Source organism: Phyllopteryx taeniolatus, chromosome 21 (genome assembly GCF_024500385.1).
Source record: "Phyllopteryx taeniolatus isolate TA_2022b chromosome 21, UOR_Ptae_1.2, whole genome shotgun sequence".
NCBI lineage: Eukaryota > Metazoa > Chordata > Actinopteri > Syngnathiformes > Syngnathidae > Phyllopteryx > Phyllopteryx taeniolatus.
In genome coordinates, this window is record NC_084522.1 from 13029766 (window position 1) to 13048225 (window position 18460).

At 39.6% G+C, this 18460-nt stretch overlaps 2 protein-coding genes across 3 annotated transcripts; both read left to right on the forward strand.

Annotated features, from left to right (window-relative positions):
- Positions 1-1894: 1894 nt before the first annotated feature.
- On the forward strand, positions 1895-7818 carry LOC133471411 (protein Bouncer-like). The gene is made up of 3 exons (XM_061760906.1): positions 1895-2054; positions 4274-4384; positions 5411-7818. The coding sequence occupies exons 1-3, from the start codon at positions 2003-2005 to the stop codon at positions 5620-5622; spliced, it is 375 nt and encodes a 124-aa protein (XP_061616890.1). The 5' UTR covers positions 1895-2002; the 3' UTR covers positions 5623-7818.
- A 146-nt stretch (positions 7819-7964) lies between these two features.
- Positions 7965-18183, forward strand: clic1 (chloride intracellular channel 1). Of its 2 annotated transcripts, XM_061760900.1 has the most exons (7): positions 7965-9311; positions 9613-9664; positions 11458-11567; positions 11725-11850; positions 11942-12048; positions 13058-13239; positions 13612-18183. In XM_061760900.1, exons 2-7 carry the CDS (start codon positions 9623-9625, stop codon positions 13771-13773), a joined length of 729 nt encoding a protein of 242 aa, XP_061616884.1. In that variant the 5' UTR covers positions 7965-9311; positions 9613-9622; the 3' UTR covers positions 13774-18183. The 2 variants fall into 2 exon arrangements, with proteins under 2 accessions (XP_061616884.1, XP_061616885.1); XM_061760901.1 differs by lacking the exon at positions 9613-9664 and having other exon boundaries at positions 8131-9311.
- The last annotated feature ends 277 nt before the right edge of the window (positions 18184-18460 follow it).

The following is an 18460-nucleotide window of genomic DNA, read 5'->3' on the forward strand; positions in this document are numbered from 1 at the left end:
CCCAGTGACTAGGTGAGGATAAGAGCAAATGGATTGATCTTAAAAAAATGCAATTGTGCTCATAGGTTTACATAAGATGTGCACCATTCTTTAACGAAACGAACGAGTGCTCAGGCAAAGCATTCATTTGATTTCGAATGGGATTTTCATGAAACTAGAAGACATTTCAGAATAGCACAGTTGTTGAAGAAAACATCTGACCAAACGTTCCGGGGTATGCACACTTTTGATTGGGGCCATTTGGATAATGTCAGTTGTTATGATTTGAAAAGGCCACACACACTTACGTAACAACAAATGTCCTTCCCTAACCAATATCCCTTGTTAAAGGAAATGTTTTCCACATGATGAGTCATATTATCCCAAAATTGCCAATATTTCATAAATTCTGCTTTTGAGCACAACTGTATTTGCAAATTAGGGAGAAAAACAACTAGACAACAAGACGTTAAGCATGTCTGCCTCACAATGAAGAGGTCCCGTGTTCACTATTGCATGTCAGGTTAATTAAAGACTAAATTGTCAATAGGTGTGAATGAATGAATGAATGGTTATATGGCTATATGTGCTGTGTGATTGGCTGGCGACCAGTCCTGGGTGGTATCTTGCTTTGTACCTACAGTCAGGAAAAGCAAAATCATAGCAAGGCCTAAGTGAATTTAGCACTTGCTTCGAACACCGCGAGCACGACAGGGCCCAAGAGCAACTAAGAAATATCAACAGACTCTGGAGCAGTGGTTTTTTTGTTTGTTTGTTTGAGGAGGGTGGAGTCGCATTGAGAAAGCGCAAAGTAAATGCTCAGAGTTCATCTCGGTTTTTTAAATATATCGTTTTAAAATCAAATTGTTCGACATTATCTCATCATAAACCAGATGCCAGTCTTTGTGCATGTAAAACGGTGTCCATTCACTTGCATGTATCCGCAGGCACACACCCCCTTACTGCAACAAATAACTCATGAATATGCAAATCGCTTGTGTATCCCCTCACTCATTCTCTCGTCCTGTAGACTTTTAGAATTGACATCATTAATGCCACCGCACTTCGGTTGTGCAGCCGGGTTCACGACCCTTGTCCTGCATGCTTCTTCTCCTGTCCTTGTCCTGTCCTTCCCTCACAGGGTCTAGCACCGCAGCCCCATGCAACACTCATATTTAATGTTTCATTGTTGTAGATAATGGAATGGTATACTTCTCTCATCCTGTTTACAATTAGTGCTTTGTCTTTTGTCGTTGTTTCTCTCTCCCTTCTAGAAACTTTGTTCTCTTCGAGTGCTCAAGTCTGATTCTCAATAAACCTCAATTATAATACTAAGAAACCACAGCGGAAGCTTAAAAACTCCACTGTGACAGTAAAACTGTTCCGGCATAAAAGGGATACAGATTTTCCATTCTGCTTGACCTAACAGCCGAACAGGACAAAAAAATAAATAAACTTAATAAATAAATATATATTAAACCAGATACTGGTTCATCTTAGTTACTTTTACTTTATTTACTATGCCACTTTGTGCTTTATCACTTTGAATCAGTGGCGTCGCTAGGCATATTTTAGAGGGTCTGAAGCCCAAGTTTTAGTGTATCAGCCCCCCAGAAACCAATCTTAAGCCCCCCTCAATTCCCCCGTTGCTGAAATGTACGGGCCACACATTACACGCCGCAGTGTACCCCCCTGTTTTCGGGACACGTTTGATCAGCACCCTGCGCACACACATTTGTGTATTGTACATTAAATGTTTATATGTTAATAAACAAACATGGTGTCGAGTGGCGGAAATTGTACTATTACTTTCGCCGGGTCGACAGCGTCACTGAGAGGCTTCCAGTCATACGTTACCTTGTGATGGGTGCAGAAACCTGAAGAGTCACATTTTCTGCTGAGGTTCCGCCTGACGTAGGCTTGTCTATTAGTTGCTCACCTTGTTCACACTCTATTTAAGTCCTCTGTTAGCCTAAACCAAAACATTATAAGTATCTGTGGACATTGTGATTACAAGAGTACGATGAAGAACTTTTGGAAAACAGCAATTCTCCTGGCTACGACTGTCGCAGCTGGTAAGTTCATAGTAATTGAACGAGAAAGTGGCTAAACCTAATGGTCATTAAGCCTTTTTGAACTGATTTTAGGACTACTGTACATCACCTTACAGGGGAATGTGAGGAAAGGTTAATGAGTTGGGATTTTTTATTTTTGTTTCTTGTGGTGGGGGGGTTTCTACTACTACTACTACTACTACTACTACTATTCCTGATTAGATAAAGATTAATATTTACTTTCAACTGCTGGTAAAAAAAAAAAAAAAAAAAAAAGGTGAAAGCTCACGCACTTTCATTTTAAAGTAACTTGAGCCTGTACATTTTGAATACAGATTAAGAAAAGTACAATTTCTTTATTCAAATATTATTTACATTCTTATTTATTTATTTATTTATTTCAAGTCTTGTTCTGGAAAATAGTGTCAATGTTATTCACATATATGGGACATCATTTCAGAGGGGGGTAGGTTCAAATCCTTTAAAACAACAAACCTTTAAAGTGACGTTCCAAAAGCCAACACAGCAAATCATTTACAAAACGTAAATGATCCGCACTCCGATGATGATTATTAGTCGTTGATAGTCTCGTAGTTCCCTTTGCTGACTTCGGGGTCAGTTCAGTTCCCACTCAGCAACAGCGTGAATGTGAGCTTTGTCTCTATATGCGCCCTGTGATTGACTGGAAAGGTAAAAGATGAATGGATTATTATTATTATTATTATTATATTAATGAACTGTCCGCAACATTAATTACACCCGCACAATCCAATAAGATCAATCTTTATAGACATTTTCCATACAGCTGGTCCTCATTATGTTCAGAGGTGAGCTGGAGCTTATCCCAACTTTGACAAAAGGCAGACTGCACCCTGGACTGGTTGCCAGTCAATCACACGACATATAAAAGCATTCACACATACGGGCAATTAAGAGTCTTCAATTAACCTGATTTTGTAACATGCTGACCTCTATTCCACCGTGCGACCCGAATGAGATCCAAGAAGATGAATGGTCCCTATCGCAAATGTTGCTTTTACGAAGAAAATCACGCTCGATAAGCAATGACCATTTCACCAACATTTGCCCTTTGCGTGTAACAAAGCAACATTTTAGGAACATTTCCCACATTCTGATGCCGCGGGTTTCTGGTGGTTGTGTTTATGGAAGTTGGTGAACAACTTTGAGCAGCTCTTATGAATCATCTTCCAGTCTCAGACAAGACAATGAAAAAACAGTAGAATATGAACTCACCTTGTGCGTCACCTACCAATGGACAGATTACGCACCAGGAATTTCTTTTGTGAGTCAGTATTTAAAACGATGAGCTGAAAAAAAACACGTTTATATAGGCGGAAATTAATCTGCCCACATCTCATGTTGCTGCCTTCCTTCTGCAACAAAGCATTAATGTGATCAATTTTAACAAAACAAGCCTACACAAATGTATCTAACCTCACTATTTTCACTTGTTATTGTCTTAAAAAAAACAACAACAACATCCAGGCTTCCTATTCTGTAGACAATTCTGCAGCAGAACACATACTAGTTTAATAAGGAAACATGTTCGTCTTCGCTGGTTAGAGCGTCTGCTTCACAGTTCTGAGGAGCCGGGTTCAATCCCCGGCCCCGCCTGTGTGGCGTTTGCATGTTCTCCCCGTGCCTGTGTGGGTTTTCTCCGGGCACTCCGGTTTCCTCCCACATCCCAAAAACATGCATGGTAGGTTCATCGAAGACTCTAAATTGCCCGTAGGTGTGAATGTGAGTGCGAATGGTTGTTTGTTTGTATGTGCCCTGCGATTGGCTGGCAACCGGGCGGGCCAAAATCAGGCTGAAAACCAAATGAGTCATCAGAAAACAAGCCTTAAATTACTACTGATACTAATCACTACTCACCCAAAGTCAGCTCGGACAAACCTAGAGCGATATAGAAAATAGATAGAACATTTCCCCAATCTCAAACAGATATTTGTTGTTTTTTTGTCATGTGTGGACAGTAACCACCTTCAACGGCAAAAATGAAATTAAAAAAGGAGGGGAAAAAAAACGTGTCTGCAGCATTTTCTGCCTGGTGGATTTTTTCTTTCTTTACATTTTCTCAAAAAGTACATTTTTCATATAGGATGCCTAGCGTTATGGCCATTGCTCTGCTATTTATATATCTATGAGGGTAATAATGTAACTTCTGGAAAAAAATGAACTCTTGACTGTCTTTTCCGTCTCTCATTCTCACTGAACAGCACACTGCCTGATCTGCCGCCGGTGCCCCGTCGGTATATTGAACCTATGTCTGTTTGGCAGTGATATCACGTGTGATAATGCAACGCAGAGCTGCTATCGTGGAAATGCACGTAAGGAGACGTCCCATGATTTTTTTTTTTTTGGGTGGGACGGCTTATTGCATCTGTTGAATGTATTCGGCACAAGATAGCTAGCTGTCTTAGTTTATTTCTATTTCTGTCCCTCCTCTTGCTTGTTTGTGTTTACCTATGCAATCTCACATTCTAAAGATGTTTTCCATACGTAATGTTTACATGGAGAGCAATGTTTGGTAAAAGTGTCAGGCCGTCCATTTTGTGCCTGGGCCTTCGTGGGGGTTTTCCTGACTTAATCTAGCTCCTAAAACCACGACTCTCAAGCCACAATTTGAGAAACTATACACAAAGAAAAACAATATAACTGCATGCAACTTTAAGACGTGCATCATCTGCACCAGTTTAGAATGAGTGTTTATGTGGTAATATGACGAAAACATAAACAATTGAAAATAAAATACATCATATGCACGAGAGATGCTGATTACTAAATGTATGAATGTGTGCAGATGGCGACAGACGTGTTTTGCTCGTGGAAGTGGGCTGTAAATTTTGCTCTGACCAACCAATCATCCATCCATCCATTTTCTACCGCTTATCCGGGTTATGACATAAACATAAATATTGGTCTGCACTTATGATGGTCTAGGCCAGCAAACTTAACAAACTCTGATTGATTTATCGCTGAAATTAACATTAACATTAATTAACATTAATTACAGGGCTTAATTGCCAGTGTGGCGGAACGAGAGACCCAGAGAGGCGTCAAGGGTTGTTAATACACACCGTGCGCATGTGGCGCATGGACACATCACATGATAAATGAATACTTCTCTGACTGTGTCAATCAAAAGTGCATTTTATTATCTTTGCTGCAACAGAATATTTGATGGATGCCATTCTATGAAAGTGGTCATACAACTATGAAAGATCATAACAAGTCTTAGAGTGCTTACAAAATATTTCCTAGGGGTAAATTTGGAATTTGCAAACATTCCAGTAAGGGTAAAGGCAAAACTCAGTCAATATCATTGACGTGATTTTCTGTTACGCTTATTTCAGAGTTCCAATCCAGTGAAGGGTTCAGCCTCCATATCCGCGGCTGCCTGGACTCAGACCTGTGCGGGGACGTGTTGACCGGCAACATCTTCGGAAATGCTTACACCGCTTCTTTCGAGTGTTGTAACACCGATCGGTGTAACGGCGCCACGTCCGTTCAACTCTCCCTCACAATGGCCGCCTCCGCCGCCGTTTTCTTACTGTGGGCCGTGTAGGGCCTTGGAGAAACTTCATGTGTTTTTAAAGGACAAAGCAGGTCTTTCCTGTTTGCACCTTTGGCCAGCTATTGTCGTCTTTGCTCTGACTTTAATGAGTAAACTTAAGTATCCATCAGCTTCTACTTTAATTGCTCGGGAAAAAGTGATTGGGAAGGTGATATTGCAATCAAGTAATCCTGCAGCAGTTTCATATAGCGCAACAAAGGTTAAGGAATACATTAAGGAAACGTTTACTTGTTTACTCAATAACATTAGTGTTTACTCAATAACAACTAATAACATTAGTGTTTACTCAATAACATTAGTGTTGACTGAAGTCAAATATATATACTGTATATAAATATGTACATTGTAACTACTTGTTGTTTACTTCTCTGTGCAGTGTGGACAAAATGATACAGGTGTATACTGAAATTCCAGTCCCATAATAAGCATAATAAATTAGGGTCTAATGAAAAAACCGACTTGTATATGAGTCTTCTTTCTTCTCATGACTTTTTTTAAAATTTCATTTATTATACTGATTATAATCCCTCAAAGGGAAATTAAACTAACATTCTGCTGTACATGCAATAATGTCTATAATCTCAACTACCAATCGAAACGGGATCTAATTATAAAAGCAACACCAACGGCGGAGATTAAAACTTAAAACAGGTCAAAATATACCACTTAAGCAGTTTTTTATGTCAGGCTGCTAAATTGATGGCAAATACGCCACGTTGTTTCGCTAATAAAATTGTAAAGCAGCCTATGATGTCAGTTCCTCACTGAACATCGCTGCGACCATTCCAGGGCGTACTCGGCTTCCCGAGCAAAGTCAGCTATGATTTGTTCAATGGATGGACGGATGCAGCATCAGTTGATTCGGTTACACGTTTTGATTTGGCACTTCATTCATCGTATGAAGCTGGCCTCGCTAAACAGTGCCACACGCGCACTGCAGGGGGTCTTTGGTTTAGGTGTTCCATTCGTACAGAACCGACATCAGGGGTTCTAGAGCATAGGTGTCAAACTCAAGGCCCGGGGGCCAGATGCGGCCCGCCACATCATTTTATGTGGCCCGCGAAGCAAATCATTCTCGTCAACGTCCGTCATTTTTGCTCAAATCTGAACCCAAATTCCAAATTGTCATAGTAATCAACAATAACGTTGAGATATTGCATTTTTCTGTTACCAAACACTTCTTCTGCAGTAACTTAAACAATACTTGAACAAACTATTATCCTTGTCTTCTGATTTCCAAAGTAGTTATCCCTCAATTTGTTGTGTAATGGTAATAATGTTAATGTTGAGCGTTCTCGTGGCTACTTTTGTAGTAGCTGGTACGTTGATAATAAACAAGACAAAATGTGGCTAAAGCTAATGCTCATTAAGCCTTGTTTTATAGCATGATATCAGAAGAATTTTATTTTATTTTTTTAGTTACACCACTACTACTATTACTACTAGTACTATTCCTGATGCAGATATTGAAATAGAAAGATTACTTCTAACGTTCAATGGCTGTTAAAATGGTAAAAGCTCACGTAACTTTCAGACTCTGATTGTTGTTAAACACAGACTAAGAAATATAATATATATATATATATATATATATATATATATATATATATATATATTTGGACATATTTTTGGAATATTTAAAATCCTTTCAAAACATTCAAAATAAACATTTTAAAGTGACGGTTTGAAAATCCAACACCAGGAAGTTATTTGCTTCTTTCACGACTTCAAAATAATTATAGGCTATGGTGCAATTAATATACACTAATTACATATCTCTGTTTCCCCCCAAAACTGGCACACTCATGAGAGTATGAGTGGTTAGCAGTTGATCTTTTTCTTTTTTTTTCTTTTTTTATAATTAAAGTCCAAGATAGTGCTGTTACTGATATAATCATTTGTATTATTGTATTAGTGTATACAGAATCATGATGTGTATATATTAATAGTTCTGACTTATTATTGTTATTATATTATCACATCATTATAGTACTATATTTATGTTCTTTAGGGTTTATAAGGAAGTAGAGACAGAGGTAGGATAAAAACAAGTTTTACTTCTTCCTACTCCTAATATGTGTAATTCAACTTTTTTTTGTTGCAACCAAATTGTTTTCGATTTTGTTTGTTTTTCTGTTACTTTGTATGTTTTTTACACGTTTGAAATAAAGACCTCCATTCAATTCATTTCAAGTCTGCCACACAGTCGAGAAGTTGTGGTTTTCAAATCTTGCGTTTACATGTTCTCGTCCTGCTTTTCTTGAGCTACTGCTGCTTCCTCCCATATTCCAAAAACATGCATTTTAGGTTAATTGCAATAACTGCGAGCCAAGAGTAAATCCATGGAAAAGCGCGTATGGTAAAGTAAACATCGATCAGCTAATTGAATTTAGCCTACCACCAGCTAGTTAGAACGAATTGAGATTGAGGGAGGATAGACACAGCTGCTGGTGCAAAATACACACACATATATATATATATATATATATTTTTTTTTTAATCAAAACTGAGCTACCAATTGAAACGGGATCTAATTCATAAAGGAAGACCAACGCCAGAGATTATAGATCTGCTTCACAACGTCAGGTTAGAAAATAACGCTTTGCTGGTTTTAAATGTGGCAAATGTGTCATCCTGTTTGGCTAATAAAATTGTACATTTGACTCTGATGTCAGTGCCTCACCAGCCACAAACACAATAACGCACATCCCTGCAACCAAACCAGGGTGTTATTTTTACAAGCTTGATTACACTTTATATTGTTGAAGCACAATACATACAAAGACCATGTTAAGCTTAACCGTCATCATGCTCTTGACTATATTAACGAACCATCCGGGCGTGAATGCATCCTGCCAAGAACTCAAGTGGGACTCTTAATAACGCCTCAATAAACAACATACAGCACAGGCGTCAAACTGGTGGCCCGGGGGCCAAATCCAGCCCATCGCATCATTTCATGTGGCCCGCAAAAGCAAATCATGCGTCATGTTTCTTGCGAAAAATATCCAAATTGCTAATTGTCTTCTATTGTAATAAGTTACAACGTGGAGCTATTGCAAGCATTTTTGTTACCAATCCCGTTTTGAAATGAAATGGAAGAGTTAAAAACATGATTTTATAGGCATCTGATTTCCAAAGTAGTTATCCATCTGTGTGTCGTGTATATGTAACTATAAGAGGCGTTATGTAATTCCTTTACATAGGTTCCCAGTCATATACGGCCCTCAGTGGGAAGTCACAACTACAGAAGTGACCCGTGATAAAAAAAAATGAGTTTGAGTTTTCATGAGTTTTCTGGCATAGTCTTGTCTTGTCTTGTCGGTCTTATGCTGCCCCCATGTGGCGAAAGTGAGCACAGCCGAGGGAGCAGCTTTAAATTGATTCAATGTGACAAAAATGTTTATTTTTCCTTATGATTATGACTTAAACTTGCCTCCATAAATGAAGATACATTTGCAGCCCTTTGTGTATTTCTTATGTTTGTTTTTGGTTTTTCTTATCCCCCCCCGCCCCTTCCCTTCTCCCGCATTGTGCGGTGAGGTTGCCGAGGCCGGTGGCCTCCAGGAAATGGCGCCGCGGTGCGTGTGTGCTTGCCCGGGGAGAGGACGCGCGACTGGGAGGAGAAACTAGAAAGAACAGCAGGCGTCAAGCGGCTTCGAGCAAGGCGCTTCAACGAGGTAGCCGAACACAAACACGGAAACACACTAAATCACCTGTAAACGTCGTTAAGGGAGCGAGACGTTTGTCGTGGGCCATTTGAAGCAACGCGCTCAAGTGGTTTTATTGTTCTTTCGTGTTGTTTCGTGGCCGTTGACGGTCTGCGAGCTCGTTAGCGGAAGATGGGCTTGGCTCTCTCTCTCTCTCTCTCTCTCTCTCTCTCTCTCTCTCTGTCCTCGGTTTCGAAATGTTCCTCAATGGTTTTGGCTGAGCTGACATTTTGCAAACGTTTTTTTTTTGACCTTCTCCTCTCTCGGTTAGGAAAGGAAGAATGAGCGACGCCATTCCGCCCAAAGTGGAACTTTTCGTCAAGGTAAGGGCGAGACTTTTTCGAACAGCACGCAACGCCGTGACGCCTTAAGTGGAAACTGAGCCACGGAAATTGTTTTTCTGTGTGTGTTTGTTTGATTATTCAATGTCACATTTTGACGTCGCTCTACAGTGTGGCAGAAATGAAGCAGGCGTGTGTCGGCGTCAGTCAGAAAGCCTCTGTTGACTCACTGGCTTTATAAATCCACTAATCTTATTTAAAGCACATTAACATCAGACTTGAATCTCTGTTTAGAAGTACAGTTGCGCTGGCCACACACTGTCATCACATTTTCATGTTTTGTGTAAGTAAGAGTTGTTACACTCATATGTTCCGCACAAGTTTCCATAAAGATTCCTCTGTGTGAACACGTGCCTCACCCTCTACTTTTTTTTTTTCTCTCCATGGAAGAAAGATGCTGTTGTAACTTTTCTGAATAATACTGCCACTTCAACTTTCTTACCACCATTTCAGGGGGGTTATTTATAGATTCTATTCCTTGTGTCTTGAAAAGAGACGGTAGATAATGTTAATATTTGAGATATTATGGCGTTATAATTGTGTTTTGGTGTCAGTTTATGTTGCTGGGTAGATACATTTCTGCTAAAGCATGTAAAAGTATACGTTTCTTTATGGCGTTATACTGGAACCTATCCCAGCGGACTTTGGGCAAGAGGCAGGGGACACCCGGGACTGGTTGCCAATCGGTCACGGGGCACATATAGGGACGGACAACCATTCACATTCACGCTTTCACTGAGTGGAAACTGAGGCCTTGATGCCTGCACAGAAGTCAGACGAGTGAACTTCTACACCTTCAGTGACTAAAGAAGGCATACAGTTTGAAGTATGCAGTTTTTTTTTGTTCTTACAATTTAACAGTTCCCAGATGTCTTAACGTATCTGTGACATACTGTACATCCGGCAAAATATGCAAAGGAGAAAAATCACACCCTTTTTTTTTTTGTCTTGCTGAGATTAATCGTTTAAGAGGGGTTCCGTCTCAAGGAGGTGAGCCACCCGTCATCCCGCCCCCTTTACTGCTAGGCCAATGGCGAGTGAGGATTTTGTTAGCACAAGGACTAGGAGCGGAGCTTGGGGTGGTTGGACCCCAAATCTAAAAAAAGTGACTAAGGACTACTAAACACGCACAAGTGCCGACAAGACAGCAAGACAGGATTTTAGTTTCCCTCACAAAATCAGCACTAAGCCTTCAAACTACAGGTACTGTGCGGACCTGTGACATATTGGCATATACAAGCATGCATCCCCCCGCGTTGGCAACTTCAGCAAAGCTAACAATAAACTATGCATCCAACAAACTCTGCATCTTTGTTTGACCTTTTGACTTTGATGTAGTGTTTCACCCCTGCGTGTCCAGACTGCAAATGAAAGGTGCTTGTTTGGACAAAGCTACCACTGGCCATTTTAATCACTGTTATGTAACAACAGTGGGTAAGTGCAGAATGGCTCAGTCACCGAAACATTTTTAATGGGGATAAGTGCTATAGAAAATGGATCGATGGATACGTATTAATACTTGTTTGGGACTGAACGGTTGTTTTTTTAAGATATGTATTTATACGTTGTTGGCACTAAATGAGTAAAAGGCTTACACACATAATTAAACAGTATCAAACTCAATCAAACTAGGACGGCTGGCAGTGAATAAGTTTCAATAAATAAGCCGAGGCAAAGAAAATTCCTCGAGAATTTTTTGTATTCAAAGTACTCGAAACATTTGAGTATTCGTTGCAGCCCTACTGTATATAACATGTTTTGATTTTGTTTTGCAGGCAGGGAGCGATGGCCAGAGTATCGGCAACTGTCCCTTCTCTCAGCGCCTCTTCATGGTGTTGTGGCTAAAAGGAGTCACGTTTGATGTCACCACAGTGGACATGAAGAGGTGGGATTCCATTTCAAGCACCACCGTGTGTAGCCCTCAGTTAACAGCCTAGGGTTTTTAAAGCAGAAGCATTTTTAATTAAAAAGAAAAACGCTGCCAACCCAGTGTTAATCATATATTCTGCCTTCGTTTCTTCCGTATTCTTGTCCACCGAAAGGAAGCCGGACATCTTGAACGACCTGGCTCCGGGTGCCCAGCCGCCTTTCCTGTTGTATGGCAGCGAGGTGAAAACTGACACCAACAAGATTGAGGAGTTCCTGGAGGATAATCTCTGCCCCCCAAAGTAGTCACCGCATTCATTCAGCTATTCCTTTTCCTGAAAATGTGGTTCTATACTTTTTATTTTATACTAAAATATACTCCATGTCATTCAGGTATCCTCGTTTGGCAGCTCGTAACCCTGAGTCAAACACAGCAGGAATGGATGTATTTTCCAAGTTCTCAGCTTACATCAAGAACTCCAACCCTCAGACCAATGAAAGTGAGTACAATAAAATCCTATATATACACGGATATATTGTTTTAGTTTGAAGTAAAGTTGTGGACAGTGTTCAAATGTGCTAATGAGTCAATAAGTTTGTTCATAAAGTTAAGTTTGGTTTTGCTAATTCTGGTAATTCAATGCTACAGTGACTAAGAGAGACATGGTGTGACCCATGTACTTAAAACAAAAATGGAGCGGGAGTGACTGGGAGTTTACTGCTTAGAGCGTCTGCCTCACAGTTTTGGGGACCCGGGTTCAATCCCCGGCCCCGCCTGTGTGGAGTTTGCATGTTCTCCCCGTGCCTGCGTGGGTTTTCTCCGGGCACTCCGGTTTCCTCCCACATCCCAAAAACATGCGTAGTAGGTTAATTGACAACTCTAAATTGCCTGTAGGTGTAAATGTGAGTGTGAATGGTTGTTTGTTTATATGGGCCCTGCGATTGGCTGGCAACCAGTTCAGGGTGTACCCCGCCTCCTGCCCGTTGATAGCTGAGATAGGCTCCAGCACGCCCGCGAACCTTGTGAGGATAAGCGGCTCAGAAAATGGATGGATGGATGGATTTGGAGGGGATTGGATGGGAGAGAGGAGGACTCAAAATCCACTCCCATGTCAATCTCTCGTTGCTCGTCAATTGCAGGACAAACAACCATTGCAACTCCCATATAAACCTATGGGCAATTCAAACGTGTGTTTCTGGAATGTGTTATGAAGCCAGAGCCTGGAGAAAAAAACCCACACAAGCACGTGGAGAAAATCAGTCAGCAAAGGAAGGCCTGAGATGAGATTGGAACCCAGAACCTCTCGACTGTGAGGCAGACGCGCAAACCACGACTCACACCGTGCTGCTAGACGTGTTCAAAACACATAATATTAGAATGTGATCCAAGTAAAACTGACGATGGATTTGCCTCGAGTGAGATGTTAGGACACGTTCCATTTAGGGTTTTTTTTCCCCCCCAGAAATAAAACAAAACCCTTTTCACTTTGTTCACACACTTGGACACAGATCTCGAGAAAGGCCTTCTGAAGGCTCTGAAGAAACTCGACGACTACCTCGGCTCCCCACTTCCTGATGAAATTGACGAAAATAGCGCAGATGAGGTCACTTCCTCGACCCGCCCCTTCCTTGACGGCCAAGACCTTACCCTCGCTGACTGCAACTTGCTGCCAAAGCTCCACATTGTCAAGGTAATGAGCCTTACATCTTTTGTGACCCTTTACTGGGGGCAGTTAATTTTTGGGTCTTCCCCCCCCCCTCAAATTGGACACCACATACCTCCCATTAAAGGAGACATCATTTTTACATACAGAAATGTAAAACAATTTACAGGTGTCCTATTAAAATGTCTGACATTCCTCTTATCAGAAAGCAGGAAGGATGAATTACAAAAATAAAAAATCCACTTGACTCACTCTGGTCAAAATCATCCAGTTTTAGTGGTTACCATGACAATCGGAGCAGAATTGGTGACCTGGAGTTAAAAAGTGAAAATTCTCAAGTATTTTGATTACTCCCCTATAAAGTTATTTTTTTTATTTTTTTTTTAAATTTCCCTCTAGGTTGTGTGTTTAAAATACCGAAAATTCAGCATCCCTCAGTCTCTGTCCAACCTGTGGAGGTACCTGAACGCAGCATACGCCCGGGACGAGTTTGCCTCCACCTGCCCGATCGATGACGAGATCCACATGGCTTATTCTTCTGTGGCCAAAGTTCTCAAGTAGGCTTTGGAAAAAAGTTGCTTAGAATTCATCATCAATTTAACAAGCAGAAGTATATACAAACAAGTGTTCAAACAAGCAAAACAACAGCACATTCATTATGTAATCTGAGTTGCTTACAATTACTTTGCCAAGTCAAGTCTTATTTCTGTGTTTATTGTATCAGGTATAAAAAGGAACCACATACACTATATGGACAAACTTATTGAGACATACATTATCCATAATTTAATCAATCAGAGGTTGGCTAGACCTTGAATTCTCTTTTTGTCTGTGCCTCAGTGTACAAAGCAAGGTCTATAACGGCAGTCTTGCGTGCAGTTGGTGTGAAAGAACTTGACTAGCCCCCAAAGTCCCCAGAAAGTCAAATTATCCGATTTTTGTTCCTGGAGGTGCAGTGGCCATGTGTCCCAATACTTTTGTCGTCATAGTGTAATTACAAATGCTAACATAACAACCAGTAAGCAGTCACCACATTTGGAAAAACTACTCGCTGGCTTGTTTTCTCATAACTAAATACAGTGAACCCCCTTTTATTGCGTAGGATATGTTCCAGACCCACCTGCAATAGGTGAAAATACGCAACATAGAGAGACCATATCATATTTTTTATCAAGTTTTACCCCTCCCACATGCTTTAAATTTTTTCAAACTTATTAAAGTACACTCTAAAAGTAGTCCTTTGTGCCTCTTCTCACTTGCTTCAAGCTGTTTGTCACTCCCAGTGGAAGTATACTGTAAAACTGACAAATAAGTCATATAATTAGGTCAAACGAAAGCTAGCTTGATGTTACCATTAATAACACCAATGCAAAACGCCATAGGCAGGCTAACAAAAATTTGCATAGATGTTACGGTAATTATAAACTTTCACACAACTGCTTCACAAACAGAGGATACAACAATAATCACAAGTAGATATCTGCACTGTAAAAACAAAAATGACTAGAGTTTAGTTGTGGGCCTTCTCTTCCTCTTCTATATTTTGCTCTTAATTATGCTGCAGCTCTTTAAGTAGACATAAGTGCTGCCCGGCGCGTCGCGGCACAAGGTGGTACTACACTGAAAGCACGCAACTCTAAATTTGGACTTGCCTGTACACTTTAAAGACCCATAACAAATATTTTCTTAAAAATCTGGGATATAGTTGAGAGCGTGAACGATGAATCCCGATTTACAGTAGTCGGGGTTTACCGTACACACTGTAGAAGTCGTTCGTACTTTTGGGAGAGTATACAGACAAAAAGCTGCCAAGTCAGGTCAAACCTCGTTCGGCTTCAATGTAAATCATTTCTTTTAAATCTATTTGCTAGAAAACAAGCATACCAGCATCGGCCTTCATATTTGGGGTTCCAATGTATTATTCTGTGATGCAACAAGGACTGTTACATTTGAAATACAAAGTGTATTTTGGCGTTGTAGCACACAATAGGGCGGAAGGGATGCAGACTCATTTGGAGGGCACAAAGACAGGAAACTATTTCAAGAGCTTGAATCTTTTGAAATGTGAATGACTGTTTGGTGTAACCTGCTGCTACAAGGAGGTTACCCTTCATTTTATTCCATGTGTCATGTATGAAGGACCTTTTTTTTTCTAGCATATGAAAAAGTTTTGCAGAAATTTAGTAAGGAGTTTTGGGGCCATACTAAGGATGGCGTGAGCTAATTTGTAAAAAAAAAAAAAAAAAGAGAGAATGTTATGAGAGTTAGTATTTGTTTCCCTCAGGAAATACTGTGAAATAATTGTTCACACTTCTAGTTAGATGATCAAACACACACAAAAAAAGGAATGTTTGTAGTTCTTAATCAGGAACCAAAGACAAACGCTGCACAATCACATTCAACTGTTCATACAGTGCTGATGTGCTACGACAGTGACTATATTTGTTAGACTGTACAAAAGTTTAACTTGACAAGCTCCTCAAAAGTCCTAATCTTAACAGATATGCAGTGGACCCCCGCATACTTGTGCTTCGGCACCCGTGGATTCACCTATTCACAGATATTTATTTTCAATTTGTTTTTTTCAAAATTGTAATTTTTATTTTTTTCCACTTTTTTGTTTTCTTTTTGTTTAGTTTATTTATTTACTTTTTTGGGGCGGGGGAAGCCCGAAAATGCCTATTAGTGATTTATCCCCACATATTGAAGATTTTTGGGGGTTTAAAAAATGTTTTTTTTAATCCAAGGCATTATAATGGCCATCAATTATCCACTGACTTTTGCTATTTGCGGTAGAGCCCGGTACCGCCCTATCCCCTGCAAATAGCGAGGGTCCACTGTACATCTTTACAACTATAATGCTACAACTTTAGCTTTGTAATATTGACATATTACTTTTTATTCAAAATATTCCAAAATTACTCCTGTACAATTGCAACAAAAGAGTTTTTCGTCATAATATTACAACCTTTTTCTTGTTAAATTGCAACTAGTCTCTGATATTACTTTAGCCTCGTAAATGTGAAAGTCTGTATTTTTCTCACAAGGTGGAAATGTCCTATTTTTCTATTATGAGGCTATATTGAATGCTTTTTCACACACACTGACACACGCAGTAAGGGAGAGGCAGAGGAAAAGCACCCCAAAGCAACTGCAGGTTCGGCGCTTTGCTCAAGAGCACCTCAGTTGGTACACTGTCAGCCGTCCAGCATCTCTCCAGCAACCAGCTCAGCCAACACATTCCTTAGCTTAATTTTTGAATACATTATTTTGTTAAATTTTGTGGTCCTGAACCATAGGCCAGGTCTTACAGATGACCCACCACCGCCCAATATTACAACATACAAAGCCAGACTGTTACGACTGAAAATTTAAACTGTTGTTACATTACAACTTTATTCTCATGGGAAATGTGACGTTTCCTCCTAACTTTATGACTTTACTGTTGTAAAATGACAGGTTGTATCTCATTCTATGATGAAATTATTCTCCTTATTAGGGTAAGCGCTATCAAAAATAGCAATGGGTCTTTTAACCATGCAACTTTTCTTCTAAGCTTGTTCATTTTTCAGTGTGGCCCTAATACTCCTTCGTATGAATTGAATTCAGCAGTTAGCGATGTCCCAGAAGCATTTTGTGTCACATGTTACTCATACTGGGGAAACCCAACAGGAAGTTGACAGCGTTGCAACTAAAAATAATAGTGGGTGAGATAGGTTGAAAGATAAGCTTGACGGTGCACTTAAAATGTCTACTTGTCTAGAAGAAATGTGCAAAATGAATGTGTTATCCTGTAGGACTGGGTCACCATTAAATAGTTTAAAGTAAAGTAAAGTAAAAAGTCTCTTGGACTGTGATATATAAATAGTGCGTTTGAAGGCTTATGCTAATTCTGAACATATGGGAGTTTTCACAAAAGGGTGCTGGAGGATCAGTTTGTTCACATTTGTGGCAGTGAAGGGACATATCGTAGAAGAAGGGACCCACGAGTGCTTTGGTGCACTTTATACAGTATCTCAGTTACTGTTTGATTCCCTCCTGTTTTGATCGCACTGTTGGTTTTGCCGAAAAGAACTTGACTTAAACATATTGGGGTAAATTTAGTTCATGTGTTACCAGTTACAATGACCTGCAAGGTGACTTGAGCGTAAACTGAACGAGACATAATGGTGATAATGCGCCTTGTTTAGCTGTAGTGGCAGTTGTTGTTGTTGTTGTTGTTGTTTAATCGACTATACTGCTCTCTGCTTCATTAACTGTTGTTGAAGACTATATTGATTTCAAATGTTATTTAATGAAAGTTCTTTGTACGGAGTCCAATATAACCAATCTCTTGTCTGACAGATGAGGTTAATTCAAGAAAAAAACTCAAACCACCATAAGTGCAATTTAAGAATAGAAAAAAAAATGTGTTCCATGTTTTCAACATAACATATTTGTCTAGTTTGTGATACAACTTCAATTGGAGAAGTGAACCCCTCCTTTCTAAACGGAAGAGATTTAGTTTTACTTGACCAAGTTGACTGAACTGTTTCCTCAGTGATCAGTCAAAGGGACAGTATCTTAAAAATTTTCAGCACCACATTTTAGTGATTTCTTTATGTACTATAGGGTTACATACAGTTCCAGGGAGCTAACTATTCAAAATGTTACATTTTGTTTTCACCTCTCTTTTAACTTTTTCTGTCTTAATGCAGTGCATGTTATTTTTTTCATAACATATTTACTTTTCAGCTTGTTGCTTTCTGACTATTGTAGACTTTTTCATTTTTATTGTGAGTGTTTTTGTGTTTTGACTTTTTCATTTTTGTCCACAGAAAAGTGAACATTATTTAAGTATATTGAAATAATTGGCAGACATTAAAACTAATGGGACAACTTTTCATTTCATGTTGACTTTTATACTTCCAAAGCCACATTTCATTGGTGCATTTCTTTAAAAACAGCCAATAAAGTTGTCTTCATAAAAGAGTAGTGTCTGAATATCTTTTATATGCATCTACTGTCTTGCATGTTTATGATAAAGGTTGGTCACCTGGGAAGGGAAATTGATTTTCATTAACATTTGTGCAGAATCGATGAGGTATTTGATTGAGATTGAGGACAATGAAATAGTGGTTAGAACATCTGCCTGGCATTTCTATGGGTACGTCACCTTCCACCCTCATTGTGAAAACCTGTTAGGTTAATTATAGATTAATTTGTCCATAGTTGTGAGTGTGAATGATTGTTTTTCTATAGTCTAATC

Excerpts from the sequence above, each read along its gene's own strand:
- LOC133471411 (XM_061760906.1), top strand. The coding sequence starts at position 2,003 with ATGAAGAACTTTTGGAAAACAGCAATTCTCCTGGCTACGACTGTCGCA. Across the intron at positions 2,055-4,273 it reads GGCTACGACTGTCGCAGCTG|CACACTGCCTGATCTGCCGC; the intron begins GTAAGTTCATAG and ends CTCACTGAACAG. Across the intron at positions 4,385-5,410 it reads CTGCTATCGTGGAAATGCAC|AGTTCCAATCCAGTGAAGGG; the intron begins GTAAGGAGACGT and ends CGCTTATTTCAG.
- clic1 (XM_061760900.1), top strand. The coding sequence starts at position 9,623 with ATGAGCGACGCCATTCCGCCCAAAGTGGAACTTTTCGTCAAG. Across the intron at positions 9,665-11,457 it reads AAGTGGAACTTTTCGTCAAG|GCAGGGAGCGATGGCCAGAG; the intron begins GTAAGGGCGAGA and ends TTTGTTTTGCAG. Across the intron at positions 12,049-13,057 it reads CAACCCTCAGACCAATGAAA|ATCTCGAGAAAGGCCTTCTG; the intron begins GTGAGTACAATA and ends ACTTGGACACAG.